This window comes from Ascidiella aspersa, chromosome 6 (genome assembly GCF_963924565.1).
Source record: "Ascidiella aspersa chromosome 6, kaAscAspe10.2, whole genome shotgun sequence".
Classification (NCBI taxonomy): Eukaryota; Metazoa; Chordata; class Ascidiacea; order Phlebobranchia; family Ascidiidae; genus Ascidiella; species Ascidiella aspersa.
Window position 1 is genome coordinate 10,761,149 of NC_139452.1, and position 22,370 is coordinate 10,783,518.

The following is a 22,370-nucleotide window of genomic DNA, read 5'->3' on the forward strand; positions in this document are numbered from 1 at the left end:
CGTTAGCTTTTTTTTCCAGCGACTAAAATACTGGCCGATAACCTTCGCCTGATCTAAGGTGTCCGTCAAATGCAGTTGGGCGAGCAACAAACGTGTAATGCCAGGTACAGATATATATTTTTTTATTATATAAGAGCGTTAAGTTGCAAACAAGCATTCAATGGTAAAACGAGAAGTAAAACAAGTAAAAACACGTTAAATACAATGCAGGTATTTTTATAAGCAGGGGGGCCATGTGAGTTAAACGCCAATCAAAGGGGACCACGAAGCATAACAGGTTGAGAACCACTGTTTTAGACACTGTACTCATAAAAACACAAATATTAGAAATAAGCAAGTGGTAAAGCTGTCTAGTATAAACTATACCATGTTTCAAAGTCAAGTCAAATTTTCAAATGGTTGAAGTTTTAAATTCGGTATCTTTTGCGATTTATAGAAACTAAAAACAATTGCTAACTAAAAAACTTGTACATTTAAAACACGGAAAGCGACAAGCATGTGACAAGGACAAATATTCTTGTACATTGACTTTATCAAAGCTATACAAATTTAGGAGTTAATATTAAACTTTCTATTCCTAGAATGTGAAAAGTGAGGTCAAAGTTATTGATATGAGCGCCATAGTTTTGTAGCGCAGTACTGGCTAAGCTCTCTTTCCAAATTTACATTATCGACCTTGAAAATAGTCTATGCTTCATTTGCCCAAATTTAAACTTTGTAACAAAATAATTCAAAGTCATTTTTCAATTCCGGTAAGATTTACACTAATATCCCAAAGTTCTCTTGCTGCGGTTTGGTCTTTCGCATATTCCTTGAGTTGTGAGATGGCATTGTGTTCGAAGAATGAACCGCTGTGATTAATCACATGATCGTCCAACGCACAATACATGATCGTTTGACACCCTTCGTAGGATGATCTGAGGAGAAAAATAAAACAAATTGTGCTTTAATTTAAACCTGATTAAAAAAAATCGTTAGCGTAGGACAGTGTTTCTCAACCTTTTATGGCTAGCGACACCTCTCAGAAATAACAAATAGATTGCGGAACCCCTACAAAATTTTTCCGTGAGTAATTCACTAGAATGTCACAATAAAACTGGAACAGCACACATCAACTCTACACAACGTAGGAAGTTAAAATTGGTTTTATTCCACACTAATCTTTACAAAAAAGTTGTAGGAGTGGAGTAAAAGTCAGATTCTTAAAGATTCTCAAATATCTCTCGGCACCCTTGTGCATTAGAAATGGCACCCGAGTGTGCCGCGGCACCCCGGTTGAGAACCGCTGTCATAGGATCATGTATACAGGCATACAACAAATTAAAAAAAATTGCTCTGCAGGTAGCATCTTATTCCTACATAAAAAAACAATTCGAATCGAGCCGAAGGAGACAATGTCCCTGAACTATTTTTCTTGTTCGCATGGCAGACTTGCGGAAACAGGCTTAAGTGAGAAAAATGCAACTCCAAACCATGATCGAGTTGTAAGATCGTTTACTGGAACTAAAATCCTACGCACCTTTTGTTAAGGTAAGTGAGGAATTTCCAGAGGTAAATAAACCAGCCTGGTCCTTGGCGAAGTATTCCAGTGTCGTGGACGGCACCTGGAAACAGACAAACATCGGTAGCTTTCAATATTCGATTAATAACCTATGTCAGAAACTACCATCAACAGGGGTTTTAATACAATACGAGGTTGCAATGCGCTGCGGAATTGTATGGCATAGTCCAAAGCAGGGAGTCGAACCGTTTTACTTTTGTGGTTCAGGTTCGGTTCGGGTTCAAGTATTTTTTTGAAATCCAGTTCAGTTCCGGTTTCGGTTCGGAGTAATTTAAAAGTTCCGGTTCAGCTCCGGTTCGACCATCGTTATTTCAAAACCGGTTCATAAAGTTCCGGTTCGGATACAATAAAAGTTGCGTTAAATCGAAAAATGTTGGTCAATAAATGTCGAGAAACTGTAAGTCAATTAGTCTAAGTTATGTGACGTATTAAAAAATCAGCCATTCATTAGTAAAATACATGAAAAATAAAAAATCAACGTTTTATTTAATCAATATTAATAATTTTTTGTAAAATTGGCATAACGTGACTATGTTAACTGCAAGTTGTGACGTCATGCTGGAGTGAGCCGCTTTTGTTTACAGGCTAGGGTACGGTTAGAGTTCAGGTTCTTTTCGTTTGTTCGGTTTAGTTCCGGTTCGGATCCTTAAAATATTACAAAAAACGGTTCAGGTTCGGTTACGGTTCAGAAAAACTTGGCCCAAAACCGGTTCATAAAGTTCCGATTTGGTTCCGGTTCGACTCTAAAGTAGGTAGTGAACACAGTGCATCTATTGAATGTACGACACCTAGGTTATACTACGATATTGCCAGTATAAATTGTTGTGACAATATATGCAACGCACGTGCTACAGTATGAAGTCAATTATTGAATTCACTGTATCACATATAATTGGCTAAATTATATTTCAATAAAGGCTTAGGCCCTACATTTTTAGGGAGATAGCAGCAAAGCATTGTGTATAATATGCTTTGGCTTTTAAGAGAAGCAAATAAATAAACTTCTACAATTTTTTCAAGTTAATATAAAAATGTCCAAGCCTATAAAAGATATCACTATTTTTCAAAACTTGTCCTTAATTTACGATCTTACCTGGACATATAGCGTATGAAGTAATTCCATATTTTTCCTTTAAAAGTCGATTAAGATGTAGAGTAAAAAGTATATTAGCCAATTTACTGTAGCCGTAGGTAACAAGTTGTCCATGAGTGTCCCCTGGGTCAGCTTGTTTCAAAAACTCAAAGTCAAACTTTCCCGAAAATCTAAACACGTTTTAACTTGATGAAAAATGCACAAACATATACTTTAACATTCCAAAAAATACTTTAACTTATGCATAAATAGTTTCATAATATTGTTGTTAAACAAAAATCCATGGCCAATTAACAAGAAAAAGGCGGTGTCGAAAATAGCATGAAATATAAATGCCATGCGTTGAAAACTGATAAAACAGCCTGCTAATTTTGCAAACAACGATACTAGTTAACAAATTTTACAGCCCAACACATCGGGTATTGTGTATCGGAATACAAAGTATAACTAGTTCCAACCATTTGATCAAAAGGCAAACTCTCTTTTTCTTTAAAATCATTTTTTTTTTCATTTTAAAATAATAATCAAATATTGAATAAAGGCCTTCACCAAAATGTTTTTTGCCATTTCATATAGGGTCCTCTTGTTGTGCGCATATTAAATTACATGAATGCCTTTTATAGCATTTTTTAGTTAGACGAAACGACCGAAATGACGACCAGTGTTCGCAAAGAAAAAAACAAATACACAGTTCCAGACATTCCAGTTAGCTCTCACACATATCCAGAGGACGAAACGTTGATGATTCTGGCTCCGCTTTTGCCGTTGCTTGATCGCCTCTTCAGTGTTTTCAGCAGCAAGTTGGTAAGCAGGAAGGGTCCAAGGTGGTTAACAGCAAACACACGGTTAATACCTTGCTTTGTTAAACCTCGTAAAACTGCAACTCCTGGTAAACATCAAAATCACCGTACTTTACTCCAATGCTTCTTAATTTTTTTTAGTTTTGTTCACCCCTGGCATCTCCAGATTTCATTCACCCTTGTCTCATGATATCATAAAACTATCTCTTCTATATATAATAGCACAAAATGACTTAAGTTGTTTCGATTGTTGTTAAGATCAACTTATACTAAGTTTTACCATTGAAAATTTACAATTTCTCGAGTCCAGAAATATAAAGCTACAAAAGCACAAAACACAGTCACCAATTTTTGTTCTTAAACTCTCAGTGCAAACTAACTTTACTATTACAATAAACAAAAAAGCAACAGTTCAGTAGTCGATTTACTGCGGACCTATCATACATTTCTGACGGTTCACCCTTATTCACCCCTTTTGATTGCCCTGAAAAAATTTTGTTCACCCTGGGGTGAATTATTCACCTGATTAAGAACCACTGCTTTACTCAATAGTTGAAATGAAATTTATCAAAAAAAGGTTCAGCGCAGTGACACTCGTCACCGTAACATCCAACGGCTGTAAGTTCTGAATCCATTTTGGTGTTGCTATTTGAATATTCGAAACAGAGTTTAAATGTAAGACGAAATAAGAATATCAAAGACTATGTTAAAAATACATAAATAGTTAGTTATTCGAAACGTTCAAAATGATATCTATACTTCTGTATGGGCTTCGATATTCTTATTACGTCTTACTACAACCTCCAACCATTATGCTCCAAAGTTTAAATATAGAAAATACCGACAAATCAATAAAACCTGCATTGTTGACTAAAATGTCGAACTTCTCTTCTTTTTCGTTTATTTCTTTGGCAAACTTGTGAACTGAATCGTAATTTTCAAGGTCTAGTTGACAGGATTCAATCTAAAACAACAAAACGATACTAATACCATTTGTTTGTTTTTTGTCACGGGTTTTTAACCTGTTTGAGCTTGCGGCGCACCGCACATTTTCTACAAAACAATGTTAACAATCATCTTTATACTTGGAAGATTTGAAGAACAATGGTAAATAAGTATAATATTAAAAATATTTAAACGATAATGTGCTTTCGAGTATCGCATGCTTGCTTAAAATTGCTTGTCAAATATTTTCTAACTTTTTCATATTTATGCAACACACTTGAGGATTTCTCAAAGCATTCATTTCTACTGCGGCTCAAAGTTTGGGAACCACTGATTAAGCTTTTAAAAATGCCGTAACATTTTTCACTAGGTAATATAGTTGGACTTTGTAAAGTCTAAAACAGTAAATACCAACATTTTTGTTTCCTGATTCTTTAATAATTTCATCCTTAGCTGTTGATAATTTATTAAGATTGTGGGCCGCAATTATAACCCTAGCTCCCAATTTCGCGAATTCTGTGGCGGCAGCTTTACCAATTCCGCTACTCCCTCCTGTAAAAAGTGCTATACTTAGGTGTGCATGTTAATCAAAACAATATTTTAAAAAACAGTACATCAACTCAAACCGTTTAAAGTATCACATGTGATGCCATAAAATATAAAATTAATAATACAAATACCTGTAATTAGAACTGTCTTTCCGTTCAGATTTTTGGTAGTTGTGTATATCGGGCTACGTTGGCTCATTTTAGCGAGTAAAAATGCAACAATAATGCCCAAGATGAGTAATATGATCGTTGTATATAACATTTTGATAGAAGTTCTTGATAAAAAGGTTTTTATAATGACTATATAGTTAAAAGTTTGGTAAACGAATAATTCTAATCACAATATTACAATTAATTGTTATCGTGTAGCGGAAGGCCACCACAACTCATAGCCTATACACTAATCTATTTGCTCCCACTTCATGTATGCAAAAACCATATCAGCAGTAGCAACACCGCATCTTTCAAAGCAAAGGTTTCTGCTGCTATCCTGTACATACAGCAAAGTTCTATTAAATGCATGTTATGACTACGAAGGCACTTGAACTCCTGCTTGGTGCGCGTATTGCCATACAGCTTCATGAGGCGTGGTTTTACAGTGCTGAATACATTATAGTTTCTAATTTTTACCATAGATTTTGTTTTCTTTTCCAATATCTTTCTATTGGCGTGCAACGTTTAACATAGTAACTTGACCTCATCTCAAAAGACGCAGTCCAAACCATATTTGTGGCTTTTCCCTGACAGTAAAGCAAACAACCCTAGATCCAAACTGCCGTTGTCTATGTCTGACATGATAACTGTCTATCTAACACAGCGGTTCTCAACCAGTGGGCCATGGCTCACTGGTGGGCCGTAAGAACATTTGAGGTGGGCCACAGACCAATGTAAAAAAGCTAGAAAGTTACATTTGTGTCACTATATTTAATTTTACAGGAATAATGGCTTGGGGAGGAATTATAAAGGAATTTAAATTTATTGTTAAGCAGCAAGTATTTCACTAATGCCCGGTTGAATAAATAATCCGTTTTGAAATATGTTCTGCTGTGTTTTGTTCCAAAACTACCACGAAAGAAAAAGGTTGAGAACCACTGATCTAACAAATCACAGACAATTCTCATATACAAGTATATGCAAATGACACCGAAAACGAATAAGTATGCATTTGTCACGTTCTCGCTATAGAGAGGATATGACGTACACTCGACAATGCGTTGACGGCTTGTTTCTCCAAAATTGTTATGTATTTGTCGGGACGCACAAGAAACATCAAGGGCACGCATAAAATGGTTTAAATCAGTGATCGGCAAACTTTTTTCGTTGCGGCCCAAATTACTCTTTTCGGAGCTATTGAAGGCCCACTACGTAAAACCACTAAGAAAACAGTGTCAGGGTAGTTGCTTTAAGTTGGAGACATTAGAAGGACGCTACAAAGTTGAAACCACTTCTTTTTCTCGTAAAAACGTTTGCGCAAATATGAAGCTAAATCCAGTTTAATTACACATATAAAAAATAAATAAGTAAATAAAACCTAAATTGGGTTAATTAGTTTTGAATTGGAAAAACTTCAATTAGAAGGATACGTGACGAATATTGCTCGAAATAACGGCATTTATAGTATAATAATTTAACAGAAATTAAACGTACAGTTATGAGTCTTGCGACTCAAGAAATTATGCATGTCATTTTTGGACTGAACAGATTTTAAGTATGAAAACGATGATAAGAATTTATTGTGTTTATTTAGGGTGATTTCAGGGTTAATTTATTTTGCGATGTAAATTTTGCCCTTGAAGGCCGTAATAGAACTGTCTTGAGCAGCACATCTAAGCTTGGTCAAATTATTGACCTGGTCCTGGTGGGTCAATCCCATGTGCAATGACTGGAAAGTTTCGTTTCACCTTTTGCCAATAGCAAGATTTATTCGCAATTATATTAAAATAGACCGACTACTGCCTTGATGGTGAAATCAACAGCAATTTAAGTTCAATTTTCTACTTCATTTAATGCCTTTCTTCGCAGAAGCACTTTAGTTATGCTTTTCGCCTAATTGAAGTGAATTAAATTAGAACAAAAACAGAACGTTTACATGTCTTCTATCAGAATCTCCTTGTTTACGTAAACATGCAAATATCAGTAGGCTATCAACAGAAAAATTCAACAGAAAAAATCAAAAACAACTAAAATAAATCAGTTTCAATCGGAACTCGTTGCTTGATTCGTTTGCGGTCATGTTGGCGCCGGAAATTCAAATAAGACGAATTTCTTTGGTTGTCCCTCTCCCCCACATATCAATATGTGCTACTTGTTTTCATGCTTTTAAATAAACAGCTGTGTGTAGGCCAAAATCTTACAGCCAATTTACAGTGGCGAACAAAATTTTAATTACACATCATTTTGGTTATAGTTGTTCGGACTATATTGTGTTTGCCGAATCCGTTTCAGGAATAACTAGACTGGCAAGTGTTGCTTTGTTTGTTGTAAAACAAGATAAGTAACTAAGTGCGTACACGATGTTCTCATTTTTTTCGACCAAGAATGAACTGCATGAACAGATCACAAATAAACAAGTTGAATATAGCGCTCCATTCGTCGTGCGAGCGTCCATCGGTTTGAATTTAAAATCCGATAGACGTTTTCGTTTTGTTTATCATAACAAAGCTGTGGTAGACGTTTTGTTGACAAACCTAGTTACAGCGCTGTTCACACATGTAAGGCGGCGTAACCCAGCTCTAATCCAATACCAATAATCAATCAGAGATTTCGGAGTGACGTAGTTCTGCACCAGAAAAAAAAACGTGACTGAGTTTTCTGTACAGTTAAGGCTCGCGAACAATGCTGGAATCGTACGCCATATATACGGCTCGTTTTTTTGCCGCGAGTCTTATAGGAGATATAAGCCCGAGGCGATGCAGTCTCCTCTGTTTATTGACTTCACACGAGTCTGACAGTTGTACGTGGTTAATTGGCACTGAAAAATCGGTTTGTCGTCGTAAATATGCGCCATCGCATTTAGCACCAGTGTAAATTACAGAAGACAGTGTGGATAACATTGCATTTTTCCTAGGTGTTTGGTGGACTATACAGAAACCCACTTTGTTTACTAAATTTTGGTTGATACTGAAAATATATGAAAGCAATATGCGAATGTATTAAAAACGTCAAAAAGAAAATATTGTAATTAGATATGTCAGTATACAAAAATTGAGCGAGGTTGTCTGTTTCACTAAACGAGTTAAAATGAAGAAAAAAACTAAGCGAATGCAGGAAGTTTAATCAATTCAAACACTTTTGATGGATTGGTAAAGTGTAGAGGTTAAGACTATCAAACACTATTACAAAGATCTGTGAGTCTGTTCAGAAGGTTGCTTGGCTGTGCAACAAAGAAAAAACAAGCCCCAGAGAAAATTGCATTTACTTACAAATTAGGTTTGCAAAAAAAGTGTTTGTCGAAAAGCAGAACACTCAGACAGTACAAAAAAACAATATTCATTACACTTTGTTCGGATTTTCGCATAACAAAGTTGTTATAAGCTTCGGTCGCAATGGTAGGCCTACGTAAATTATTAGTGGCATGCATAAATGTACGAAAAGTACCACAACTCTTTCCAGTAAAGTTTCCTTGCCTGATGCTTTTTCAACAATTAAGTATAACCAACAAAGAATTAACAAGTGTATGTTAATTGTTAACTGACATCTGTAGAACATACCGCACTCAATTGTAATTTAACCATAGACCTTATCAGTTTACCATGATGGAATCACTTCATCAAAATATGGCCGGGCTTATTTTAACTTAAAGATATACGTTTTCTTTAAAAAGCGCTATACAGTTGTTCACTGCCTTCGCTGCTTCAGCCAAAACATTAATATGAAATCAGCACAGTGAACCTATGGCCAGGGATGAAATGAATGTCAAACGAGAGCTAACAGTCTAAAATTCCAAAATCTGATAACCAAACAACACGAAAAGCGGCGTTTTTTAAAGAATGAAAAAGTTTGGATACACAGCAATTATATACGTGATATGTCAACTCGTGTGTTTCAGTCTTATTGCGCCCGATGAACGCTTTTTAGAGTAACACCACTCTTGGCTTAACAAAGCCTTTTCGGTATTTTTCTATTAATTCGGTTGTTTCCTAGTTCACTGTCGCCGTAATGTTACAGACTACGGAACTGCGGATATTGCACGTCACAAACGAGTCGTCGTTTAGAAACATAACGGCGGCAATATTTTCTTTACTTAGCACACGTTTACAAATGAAAACTACTGGCATCGTAAATGCCGCATGCCCTTTACTTCGCATTACCCATTTGGCCGAGAAATCGCCGTAAGTGAATTAAAACTGCAATTTGGGGAACGCTAGATCCCATAAGGGTCAATTGCATATTGAGTGTGCATAAAAAATCGTCCCTCCATAGCAAAGTCGGCAACCTTTTTAGCTAACGGAGCAATAAAGGCTGTATATTTTTTGTTGTATTTCTGAGAGAGCCACATAATATTTTTTTAATATAGCTTTTGGGTAGCAAAACTTGTGACTTAAATAAAGCGCCATTTATTTCGTTCATTAAGAGGAAGGCATCGCTTAGAGCCTTAGATGGAGAAACTTCCACGGGGTATAACATACCACACACGAAAATAGATTTGCGCGAAGCTCAAAAACACCTGTTATTGCAGTGAGTGTATAGTTTGGGCTTGCGCAAAAATGTGTTTTATATTTCGTCCACTTTTATGCGGGAATTAAATTGTAATTGCAGTAAACGAAAAATGATTAAAAGATGGATATACACTTCAAGAGAAACATAGTTAATGGTATAATTTTTTTGGCTTCTTTCGAGAAAGATGCATAATAATTTCGCTTTTTCTATTCTTTTGTGAAATATGTAGTGTTCCGTACAGTAAAAAGGTTGTCAATAAAATTAAAAGGCGACGCGGAACAGTAAAATTTGCAGTGACCTTTACAAAACCTCTAAAAGCCGATCGTCGGTCTCACAAAGTGGTTCCGAGAAGACGCCCACTGGCGAAGTAAAACTCTCTCTTGAATGCTTTGGAATTTTCCACCTTTTATTTTTAGATATAAGCACCTCACCATGTCTTGGTTCGTGATTCTATTGCTTGGAATTTTAAAATAACTGTCGACATATGTTGTGTTAAAAAAGCCTACAAATGGGCAAGTCCTTAGTGAATGTTGATTATGTATTATTATCGCGATAAACCAATGAAGAAACAGCATGTTTTGTTAGATATATTCAAAAAATCAACTTTATGTTTTCTTACACTGCAAAAATGAAAAATGATATAATACTGCTTTTGCGTCAATAGTTAAACACAATACAGATTTGTTAGGTTGAGAATTTGATAAATGCTATGATTGCAATAAAACCGTGAAGCGATAAATCAGGTCAAGGTTGAGTGACGTCATGCGCCATTAACCAACCCAAAGAAGCCAAATGCGTTATTTATTAAACGAATCTACACGGATCACGCTGCTTTGAATGCAATAGCAAACGAATTAGCGTTCATTTCCGTCTTCGTTGCCTCAATCGCCTTTTGCGCATGATTATCGCAACTTGCAGTAATTAACTGCGAATGTGTATGTACGCGGCGGCGTTAATTACAGCGTTCCGCGAGGTTTAAGCTGGCTCGACAAGGGAGGAGATTTAAACAGCACTTGCGATCAGTCGTCACGGGACTGAAGGTCGTCGTTTAAAAGCACGAGTGGTCAGCGATTTGCGGGCTCGAGAGAGGAATTTCGCGTTTGCTACTGCTGCTGGCCAAAATTGACTTTTCGCGTTCGCCCGAAGGTATATATGTTGACGCTTGCTGTCGCGACTTGGCTCGTATACGCGAAAGTCGAGGAGATTGTTCAGGGATATCCTGGTCGCCCGTATTGCGCCAAGTTCGCCTGAAAAATGGGCGGGGAGTATAGTTTGTCTGTCAAACAGATTGGCTTCGTTTTCAAGGTGTTTGTGTTTGCCATGGATTTTTGTGCTCAAGAATCGACCAGTGTTGTTAGGGATGATTGCGTGTCATACTTTTTTTAATTTTTTGCACTTGTATAAATTTATGGATGCTATTGTGTCGGCGACAGATTAAAATTTAAAAAGGGAGAGTTTGGATTAACGCTAGGTTTTTTTCAAATTTCATCCTGATGAACTTTGCTCAAGACACCAAAGTTCCCTTTGGCTTTGTTTACGTGTTGGAAAGTTATCGGTAGTAAAATTGACCAAAAAATGGTTTTGACTGCACTTTTGTCTGGATATGTTTAGTTGACTGTTTGCGGTTTCAATCTATTTTTATTAGTCTAATATTACTTTATATTAATTAAGAGTTTTCTCTAGTCTTATTGTAGTGAATTTAATGTATGAAGCAAACAGCATTTATATTACTTGCTGTCTAAAGGCATTGTTTGTAGACTTTAAGGATAAAATGCCAGGTCATGTTTTTTTTACTTTTATCACCGAGAGCACGTGTGTGATTACAAAAATAGTTTTTGGCAACTTTGCTGACCAGAAATAGTTTTTTTGGTAAACTATAGAAAGTGAGGTTTAACGTTAAACTTTAATCCTCATGAGCTAACTTTGATCGAAGACATTATTATTTAAGATGTTAAAAACGAACGTAATTTACAAATAAACCAAATAGACTGCTAAGACAGTTACCGCCGATTTGGGTAAAGACGTCATCAAAGCACTTAATCTACTAATATTGCAGCTTCTTCGTAGTATTACATATAGCACTTTTTAGATTGTCTTACGTTAATTAAACTGCGTCATATAAACAGTTAAACACGTACTTCAAAAACACTGCGTATAGTTATATTTACGAATAGATTAAACGTCTATAATATCTGATCAAGATTAATCTAGTGGGTCTGTTGGCTGGAAATTCCTCGGGGAAAATCCAAACGCTTTGCAAATGCATTAATTACCGTGATTATAGCGGACAGTATGCCGCTTGCTTTACACAGATACTCTTCCCAGGCAACTATATAAAGTTTATGTCTATTAATGACGTAAATTGTGACTAATTGTTGTTATTTAAAGTCAACTTCGAACCTGTTTTATGTCCCAAGGCGTCATCTATCCTTATTTTTAAAGTGTGGCATTTAAACTATAAATGAAAGTTTTAATTAGATTATCAAACTGGACCGATGGCAAACTTAGGAGAAAAAAACAAATACTAAGCGAAAATCTGTGGTTCGACGAAATTTGCACAATAATATGGGGTTCGATAGGGTACCAAAGGTTAAGAACCACTGTTCTAAGGTTATGTGATGTATAATGGCCACTCTAAAAAACAAAAATTCGTCATTGCCTAATTTTGGAGTGAAATTACACTAAAGATTTATTTTTCGACACAAACGGTTGTCAAGATAAGAAAATATCTGACAACTTCAATACTAAATGCACCTGAGTTAAACATATATTCAACTTTTTAATCTTTAATTACTTGAAGTTACAACTCTTGTGTGGGATTTGCTTTGTTGGTATTTAGGTAATTTGTGTTTAAAAACCCAAAGCTGTGCGTTTGTTCTACGCGCCCAAAATAATCGTTTCTGTATATTTCCAGGGAGAACTTTAATATTGTTTCTAGAAGGCCCGATATGAGCGTCGATTATTAGTATCGCTTTGTCGATCTTTAGTCTGCAACACAAACAAGTATTTGCGTAATATCAGAATAATGATGACGTCACTTGGCACCGCAGTGGTTTCCTTGGCGCTCTTTGCTTGCGTCACACTTGTGGTGACGTCATGCACCGCCTGTACCAAGTTCCTGCAAAAGCGAAAGCAAAGTGAGTTCGTTTTTATAAAACCGTTTCTTTCAAATAACGTCTCTGGTTATAAAAGGCATTTTGCCAACGTTTTCTGCGGGAATGCGTCTGATTCACATTAAATCCGTCTACAATAGCAAATAAAAAGTTGCCACTTGTGATTAGTAGTGGGTAATGCGTTTCAAATGGCCGTAGGAAGCTATTAGGAAGCTATAAGCTATTAAGACCCCTTCAGAAAATGTTAATATTGGCCAAGGTTAGTCAAACGCCTGATACGATGCAAGAGGTTGTTTATAATCTTTTTTTTTTTTTTTTTTTTTTGAATCTTGTTAAATCTGTCAAGAAAGGCTTCCTACGCTTAGCAAACCATAAACACAATTATTGCAACATTTTATTTTTAAAGTAAGCAACTCGTGTCAGGCCCTTGCAACTTTACATATATCGTTTGTTCATAACACGCTGTTTTATCCTGAACAGAAAAAGCAGATCAAAAGAAAGACGAGGAAAAAGGTGAGATCGCGATGGAAGAGGCAGACGGATTGCAAAGTGGAAAAGATAATGAGGAGGACAGTGACAAGGGTAAGGAAAACGGGGTTACCAACGTCGCGTTCGAGTCCAATCCTCTGGAAGACGATAATGGAAAGAAGAAGGCGAACGGGGATGCTCCGGCATTGAATGGAAGTCAAGATGAGGACCAGGTGAAAGAGGTGGAGGACTCGTCGGAAAAAAAGGTTCGTGTATTGAAGAGGTTAGCGATCGCAAAATGAAAAAGGGCGGACTATAGATGTATTTGATAAACCTATTTTAATAACAATAAAGGATTAGCTTGGTAATGAATTGCAAAGCCATAAAGTTCGAGTAGATCGACATCATCTTGATTAGGGCGTTTCGATACGAGCTTGTATCATCTTCAGATAATTATGTGGTATCAACTGAAGCTGATAAGGTCGTATCGAAACGTCTTAATCTGGATAATATCGATCTACTCGACCTTTTTGGCTTTGCAATTCATTATCAAGCTACATTACAGATCCGTGCATAGAGTACCCAAATACAGGATTAATTTGATATTTTTAAATTTAATGCTAGAAATCCGGACAAAACTGAAACATAATTTTATAACAGTTGGTTGAAATATATTTTCGCTTACACTATCATATCATGGATAGCCTTTTGAGTGAAAGTATTAAAGTGGATTAGGTCACATTGATTTTTGAATATGTGACATTATATACTGCCCTTTTAAAATATACCATAATAACGACTTCGGGTGATTATACCTAATACGTGACACTTGAATTAAACACAGATTACAAACGCCAATTGAACGAGAACCGCTTTCGCAGTACATCACACTATAGTTTGCAATGAGCTCGCCGTCGTGTTGCCAAACAAACAAACGTATTGTCGTGGCAAAAACGCCACTTTAGGGTAAACTTCGGCAGCTTTGCACCCACATTTACAAAACCATTCGCATTCCGTCGGTCTCTTTTATCGGGACCGCGCCGGGCCGGCCAACGATTAAAGATAACGTGCCGCCGTGCTTCCAAGCGACATACTTACAGGCCTATAAAAGAATCGCGTGTCTATAATTCGCGTCATCCTACCCGCGTGTCGGGCAAACTATTGCGCGATGCCGACATGCCTTGAAATTTTATCGGCAGATCGATCGCTCTACCTTCACCGTATCGCAGGTTCTTATTGCTTTGAACCGCCCAAATGCAGTACGAAACAGGCTTGTCCGTCACAGTGAAACGAGTAAAAAGCGCTCGCGCTATGCGAACTCAACGTTTAGAGCAGCGTAAAGGTGGTGATAATGTTAGAAACCGTACTCGTCATTTTCCGGCAGTCAAATATTAGAAAGCTGGAACCGTATCCTACCTGTGACAACGACAAAGAAAACCAGCCACTTTTTAGGGCCATAAATCTTTATGTTTGTGAACGGTATATTTTTTAAATTTTAATCATGTTTGGAAAGACAATGTTGCGACACGAGACTAAAGGGTTTGATTTCTAGTTAATATTTGTCACACGCCACAACAGATTTTTTCATATTTTGGTTGGTATCTTGAAATAAACAGAAAAGAAAATATTCAAACTTATTTTATATTTCTTAACAATTTAGTCGCATTGTCAACATGCCAAAAAAGTAATACGTTAAAATTCCAACGCAACTATACTTTTAGAAATACTTCACTCTGTTTATTTTGTACATTTTCATTTTAACAATATTTTGATTGTTGGGTTGTAAAACTTCCTGGGCGTTTATGAGGGGAATTTTATTGCATTTATTTTGCTTAAAGTTCTTATAACAACATCTGCAACTATATACCTCCTATTAGTAAAATGGAAATGTTTGTTGTTTTTTAGGAAACCAAGGCCCCAGATTCCGCGCGAACTGAAGACGAATCAAAAACGCAGACACAGGAAGTTAATCCGAAACTGGAGAGCGAGAGAGCAGAAACCAATGGAGACTGCCCGCCAGGCCATTGTACGTATTAGCCCTCTATAATGGTAGAGTATTTTTATTATAGGGAACATTAAAATGACCAATTGCTGTCTGGACAAGCCTGATAAAGCGTTCTTTGACGTATAAAATTAACATACATCGCTTGCTTGGAATGCAGTTAACGCTCAAAATGTTTAATAAGTGTTCTTTTGACTTTTTACCGAACGAGTCGATCGAGAGTCTCTAAAAAATATTTTAGTCGATCGTAATCAAACATAAGTTGGCTACACTTGCTTATAGCATCGAGGCACCTGCTATTTTAGGGTGGTTTCGGTGCCGATCCGATACCAAATTTGTTTAAGCATTTCAGCAAATCTTCTACGAAACGAAACAGGTAATTGTAGCCTTTTCTTACTTAGGTTAAACTGGACAGAACATGTAATAGTTGCACCTAGAAGCACACAAACTTTGTATTGACCTGATTGGTGTCAGATCGGAAGGTCGCACTTTATAAGAATTATGCACAACAATAAATATATATGTTAACATTTACAATTTGCAGATATATTTATTGAGCACATTTCGTGAATAGAAACATTTCAAATTAAAGGCATATAGGAATATTTATAATGTATTAACGACACACTTTTTCGATTTAATCTTGGATTTCTCCATAACCGCACCTCATCGCGCAACGCAGCGTTTAGTTTTTGGTGTGATGTCATTTTAAGGATGGACTCGGTCAGCAATGCACAACTTTTACTAGGCCGCGGGCTAAGTTTGCTTGAAAGTCGGTTCACTGACCAAAAATAAGCGAGCGTGGTCTCTAAAATATCGCTAAGGCAGACTGTTGGCAAAACATTCGTCGAACTGTTCGGTCTGTAGGTAATGTATGCGGTATATGATTTAAAAGTTGGCAAAACTGTATTTTTGAAATTTTTGAATTTATTAAAATTATGTTATACCCACGTTAAAATGCACTCCCCGCAATACCAAAATTATTTTTTGTTAAATGGCATAGTGTTTAAATCATTATCCTAATCGATTTGCCTGCGGCATTAGCTGCAATTTTTCGTGTTAAAAATACCTTTAAATAGTAAACAGCAATCCAATAGGAGTGAACGCTATCGAAATCAAGATATAGTCTGTATATATTTCCGTAAGCGATTTTTTAAACATTTTGAATGTTTAGTTTACTGCTACACCCCAAGTTGAATATGTTGAGGGAAAAATCGTAAAAAATTGAATACAATGCAATCTGGTGAAAGAAGGAATGCACTTAATATATATAAAGGCCTTAAATAAAAATTAACAACTTACAAAAAAAGCTCATTTTTATAATACATTTAACTACCAATAAAGAGCTTTCGCCATAGTGTTACGATCACGGGCTGCAAATGCAAAATGCCTTAAAGGTGCATAACATTGGGGTTGAAAATGCAGAACATCAAGGCTAAGCTAGAGAAGGCGTTTGTATACAGGCGAGGAGCGATGCTAGAGTTTCGGCTTTCCTTTTACACAACTTTTCAACAACTTTCCGTGCAACAGATTGCGACGGTCCCGAAGATGCGTTCGAGGACGAGACACACCCGGGTGACCCCAGATCCCCTCAAACCCACCGGGACTCGATCCCCACATTCTCCCTGCGTCCGTCCGACGTCGAGGACTTCTCGTACGTGGTTGGCGACAGCGAGTGCCAAAACAGCATTATGGAGGAGTCGGCACCCACCCAAGACGCCGCTCCTCCTTCGAAGATCCTCACAGACGAGGAGAACCTCTCGAGATTCGACGGCGTGCTGATCCGCGGAGGATGGAGAAGGAGCGTTAAGCTTCGCGACCTCCTGGACCTCAAGCTAATCGATGCGAGAACAGCAGATGACGTTAAGAAGACACTGGAGGAGCTCAGTGATGAGGAGAAGATGTCAACGGTGCCGGTCGATTTGAAACCGATTCTTGTCGGCAAGAGTCCGATCGCCGGGATTCTGGTTTCCGAGACTGGCGACAAGCAGTCGGTATACCGGGCGGCCAAGGACGGCATCATCCGACGAGGAACGGCCATCAGTCTCCTGGAGGCACAGGCCGCTAGCGGGAGCATAATCGACCCGTTGACCGGGAGGAAGATGTCCGTGACCGAAGCTTCTCAGTTGGGACTGCTCGACAAGGTCTACGAGACGGTTGTGTCGCGCGCCGAAAGGGCAGTGACCGGCTACAAGTCGCGCGTCTCCGACGACGTGCTGTCTCTCGGCCAAGCGATGGAACGCGGTCTAGTAATGGAATCGCACGGCGTTCGCCTTCTCGAAGCCCAGCTTGCCACCGGAGGCGTTATTGACCACAAAATCAATGCGCGACTTCCGCTAGACGTCGCCGTGGAGCGAGGCTTGTTGGATCGCCGAGTTGCTGACATCGTGGCTGCGGCCTGCGCTGATAAGCCAATGGACGAGCTATCCGGCGAGCTGAAGACCTTTTTTGATCCCAACACGGAAGAGAACGTCACCTACAGCGAGCTGATGCGGAGGAGCATGGTGGACGCCGACACTGGGATGCGACTTTATCCTTTGGAGAAGATCGGCAAGGGACGCTACAACTACTCGGGTCACTCCGGCCGTTCGAGCCTGGCTTCGTCCAGGGCTAGCAGCCGGGAAAGTATTCCGGCCGCCGTGGCCGCTTCATCGCCTTGAAGTTGTTTGGAAATCGTTGGAAGGACCGCCAAGCAACGGATCGAGGAGCGAAGGCTGGACTTACTATGTTCTTGTCACCTTCCTTACATTACAGTCGCTCCGTTTTGCGCTCACCTTACGACTCTAATAGTTAATTAAACCAAAATATGTTGTTTATCTAAAGTCAATTTTGTGCAGCATTTATCGATAAATCAATGCGATTTTCTCATACCGCACCCGCTTTATCACAACGTAGCTGGCAATTTGAAGGTAAATCTTGAAGCAAAATATTTTTTTTTAAATCATGAATTTTCTCTGCGAGCGCGCAAGACTTTATTGCTGGCAAAAGTTGGGTGCAATGTAAATTTGTAAAAACAAACAGTTTCGTTAGATGCACATCTCTATGCCGGGACATTACTAACTCGTTTATAAAAAGTAAGTTATGCTGATCATCACATATTCATTGTGCATTTGTTGTGACAATTTTGTCTGCCTTAATAGTTAACTTGAATGTTTTTTTGTTTAATTGGGTACTTCGGAACATAATGTAAACTGTTGAATCCTGGCAAGGTTAAAACAATAAGAGAATCATTGGTTAAAACAACTTTTTTTTTTATAATTGAACTTCAAGTTTGTTGGTAGAAATTAGCCTTGATTTGACTAAAAGTGCAAAATAATACTAATTGTTTGTGGAGAAACAGTTTTGTTTGATTGTACCAACTACCGACCATAAATTAATAAAGTTGCCTAAAAGTCACTAAAGAATATCAAAACTTGAAAAAGGAAAAGTTGAACTAAACCTGTTGTTTATTTTGTGTATTGTATATTTTATAACTTTTAACGTTTAGTTGAAATATGTTGGATTAAAGCTTGTTTCCAAATCATATCTCTATTATGCTAGGTGTTATAACAACCTCACAAAGGTATTAATTTGCTGCAATATTAGTTTAATAATTTTGCTGCTGTCAAAGTTGAATAAACAGCAAGTCAAGTCCCAGTCAAGTCATAATTAGACCAAGTCAAATTCAAATCAAGTTGTCATAAAAATAAAACGTTAACTATTGAAATTGATAAACTCGTTAGGTTATGGGCAAAAACTTTTAAAAACAATTGCCTAATGAGAACACATTTGAACCCAAGTCATTTGTCAAAAAAAGTTGAATTGTCCAAAAGACTCATGTCAAGTCATTTGAAAAGAGTTACTTGAGTGAGTCACTTAGAGTCACTTAGGTAAAGCCATTGACTTAATTCCATTACAAAACTGATCTGCTGTATTTAATAACAACCGCTACAAATGTTTCAGGACCTGGATTGTAGGAAGTTAGAAAAAATAAATGATTTTACTGCGGGTCAGTCGAGCACATTTGCAATACGGGAGAGAACAACAGATTTGTCATTGAATGAACCCAAATGACCGCAACTCCCTTTTTTCCTTATCGGGCTAAACCAAGCTATAAAAGGTTGTAGTATCCGTATTGCAATTTCTCTGTATTTCAGTGTCACTAAGGCGACTATAGGCCGCCCTATGTGCCTATATGTTTAAAGCAAAAAAAGAGAGTTACACATTCAAATTGTGTCATTTTCAACAAATGGAAGGTAATGCCAAATATAACAAACAGCGAGCAAGTCTTAAACGTGTAAAAAAACGAGGTACATGACCACTTTTTCTAAAATGTATTTAATAAGCGCAGTTAAGTCAAGCAAAAGTCATTTGGCCAAATAGGCAAATCAACTGTTGTGATGTAGTCTAAATACAGTGACCCTATTGCAATTGCTGAAGTAAGTCATAACAACCCTGGAAAAAGTCCATTAAAAACTACTGCAGTTTAGTTTAATTTTGATCCTCTTGCCAGACTCTGTATTTTTGCTGCTAATTATTTTCGTTTTTGTGTAAAGGAATTGTGTGAACGACTCTTGCCAAGTGGTCTGGCTTTCAATGGAACGCAAAGTCTGCTTGACCAACAAATCTAGATTATCTGAGCTTAATAAAGCTTGAAGTATTTCCTTTCCAAATGCACTTATTGGCCAATTGGCGTCAACACCAGCTCATGGCTTAACCCCGGGTGGGTCAGAGCAATAGTTTATTGGGTTTGCAGTTTGCAGCAGAGGTTTTGCAGCATTCAGTTTCTGCAACAGGGAATGGTGATTGGCGAACCAGTTTCATCTTCATATTTATTATTTGATTAATGTAATACTAGCCTGAGTATGCTTTTGAAAGTTAAAGGCTACTTATGTAAGTTTCCCAACTCTACGTATTTTACAAGCGGAAGGGGCGTGGTGTAATAAATTTGTCAGAATTATAAACTGGCGTTACAAATAGGCAATAAGGTAAAGTTCGTTAAAGTTGACAACAGCCAAGCTGTAAGTTGGTAAAGACAACAACATCGAAAAAGTCTATTTTTAATTGCCTTTGGTTGCAGGTATGCTCATTAGTGGGTGTAGGTCATTTAACTGGATTCAAGTTTCAATGTTACGTAAGACACCCGCAGCGTCATTTGGTAAATATTTGATTCTGTTAAGGCCCAATTAATGTCGCGAGATCGCTGGATAACATAAGATGCGATGCAGCTAGCGCAATGACGAATATAGGAAGGTAATTTATACAAGGGCGTTGTCCATTTATTTGGCGTTAACCTTCATAGAAAAGTTATATGAGCACTTCAGAATTTACCGTTAAGTCCTCTACATCACAACTCATGAGAGGTTTTAAAAAATGCTGTTTTGTAGCCGAGCTCTAATCTGCGAAAGGGTACAGTGCGAATATATGCGCTCCCACTTTGTTGGATTAATACACGCCGGTTTACAACGAAGTATTTCTTGCTTTTACTCAGCCTGTCAGCCCAGCCACCGCCTTTCGGTGCAAAACAGCGCTGCCGCGCGATTGGTGCGCGCCGGTGCGTGACGCCAGCCGCGATCAGCTGATCCGAGCACGAGCGAAGCGTGTTTACGAATTAATGCGCCTGCCTGAAAGCCACAGGAAAAGCGTGGGACGCAGCCTGTGGACAACAAAGAATAGTGCTTGGCTGTGAGCAGTCAAGTGGAGGCTATAAAAGGGTCCCAAAAAACGCTACATTACCTGAGATTGTTGTCTTTTGCAGGTAGGCTGGACCGAATGCCAGTCTTTGTGTCGACATAATAAAGATGTACAATTTTAATGTCAACGTCTCGGTTGTATGACGTCCTTCAGTTGTAGTTCACTGAATTATGTCGAAAGAGTGTTGGCAACTTTTTGAAAACAGATACATTTTGACATGTATAAATCGATGTAACATTATCTCCTATCTACGTAAAACGTTAGTCCTGAAAAAGTGTCTTGTGCCCTGGAAACGTTATCAAACATAGGTTAAAATTTCGTATTATGTGCTACAGTAGGCCTAGTGTAAAACTCGAGTTTTACTTAGGGCCGCATAGGATAATTTGAGTACCTCAGCGGGCCGCACCAACATAACTAAGAAACGAAAACTATTTTATAATTAATTACATTTATTGTATATGTAGTGTACCTATAGATATGTATACCGTAGTAGCAGCATTCATAAAAACAAATAGTATGGCTTCGGCAGCCACTCAATTGTGTTAAGCTTCGAAAGTGCAACTGTTTTTCACAACACTAAAAATGATTTTTTATGTTGAAATTTTCGGATGTTTAACAATAAAATTGTATAAAAATAGCAAATCCACCAATTTAAGACAGTATTTTACATGTCAAAACATAATATAAAAAATAAAAGTATTACGCTGGGCGCATGTGGCCCGGATGCCACAAGTTTGACACACCTGGTTTAGACCGATATTCTTATTTTTAAAAGGTCAAACTGGCCAAGTTTATAATAAATAGTTAGATTTTATTTGTTTGTAGGTAATTAGCAAATATCAATAGTGTCAAAAATACGCAGATTCGATTATATTTGTGTGTTGAAACCTCGCGGTATTTTAGCGGTACAAATCTAAAAGTGAGTCAGCTTGATTTGAACATGCAAACAATGTCGCACCTAATGGTCCTGAGCCGGTCGCCAGTTTGACACCTAAAAATTACTTTCCCAGAACCAAAGCTTGCGTATAATGAGGAATCAAAAAGTGTAAGTCGGCCATCACCGATAATAAAAGACTTTTATTAAAATATAGTAGGTGAATTGGCCCGGGATATATTATTACCAGCCAACTGGCCTGGAATGAATATTTGACCCAATCGTTGTGTTATGCTCAATGTGTAAACAGAAAATTGTAGATCAAAGTTTGAATAAGGTTGCTGCCATTGTGCACGCGAAGTGCGTTTGAGTCTCGTGGGTTAAAAGTCGAAAAAAGGGTTAGACTAGCTGATGCAAGCTTGGTTACTTTTTTGTTAAAAAGTTCCAAAAGTAACTGGGAACTGAATATTAAGAGGTGGCGACGAATATGACGTGTATTGATCCTACTAATATAACTTTAAGTTACTTCAGATTTTTGGTATAATTTTACTGTAAAAGCATAATCGGCTGTGTGAAAAACAAAGTTTTTAACCACATATTAAAAACTTTTAAATACCAAAGTGCATTTTTAACT

The 22,370-nt window shown here is 37.6% G+C and overlaps 2 protein-coding genes across 2 annotated transcripts; one reads left to right on the plus strand and one right to left on the minus strand.

Moving 5' to 3' along the window:
* Positions 1-484: 484 nt before the first annotated feature.
* LOC146139683 (dehydrogenase/reductase SDR family member 13-like) lies at positions 485-4,700 on the minus strand. Its single transcript, XM_083392511.1, has 6 exons — positions 4,677-4,700; positions 4,313-4,418; positions 3,372-3,540; positions 2,655-2,824; positions 1,520-1,604; positions 485-917 (listed from the first exon to the last, which is right to left on the minus strand). Exons 1-6 carry the CDS (start codon positions 4,698-4,700, stop codon positions 737-739), a joined length of 735 nt encoding a protein of 244 aa, XP_083248637.1. The 3' UTR covers positions 485-736.
* Positions 4,701-12,532: 7,832 nt separating this feature from the next.
* On the plus strand, positions 12,533-18,625 carry LOC146139684 (uncharacterized). The gene is made up of 4 exons (XM_083392076.1): positions 12,533-12,743; positions 13,200-13,453; positions 15,093-15,213; positions 16,720-18,625. The coding sequence occupies exons 1-4, from the start codon at positions 12,632-12,634 to the stop codon at positions 17,847-17,849; spliced, it is 1,617 nt and encodes a 538-aa protein (XP_083248202.1). The 5' UTR covers positions 12,533-12,631; the 3' UTR covers positions 17,850-18,625.
* The last annotated feature ends 3,745 nt before the right edge of the window (positions 18,626-22,370 follow it).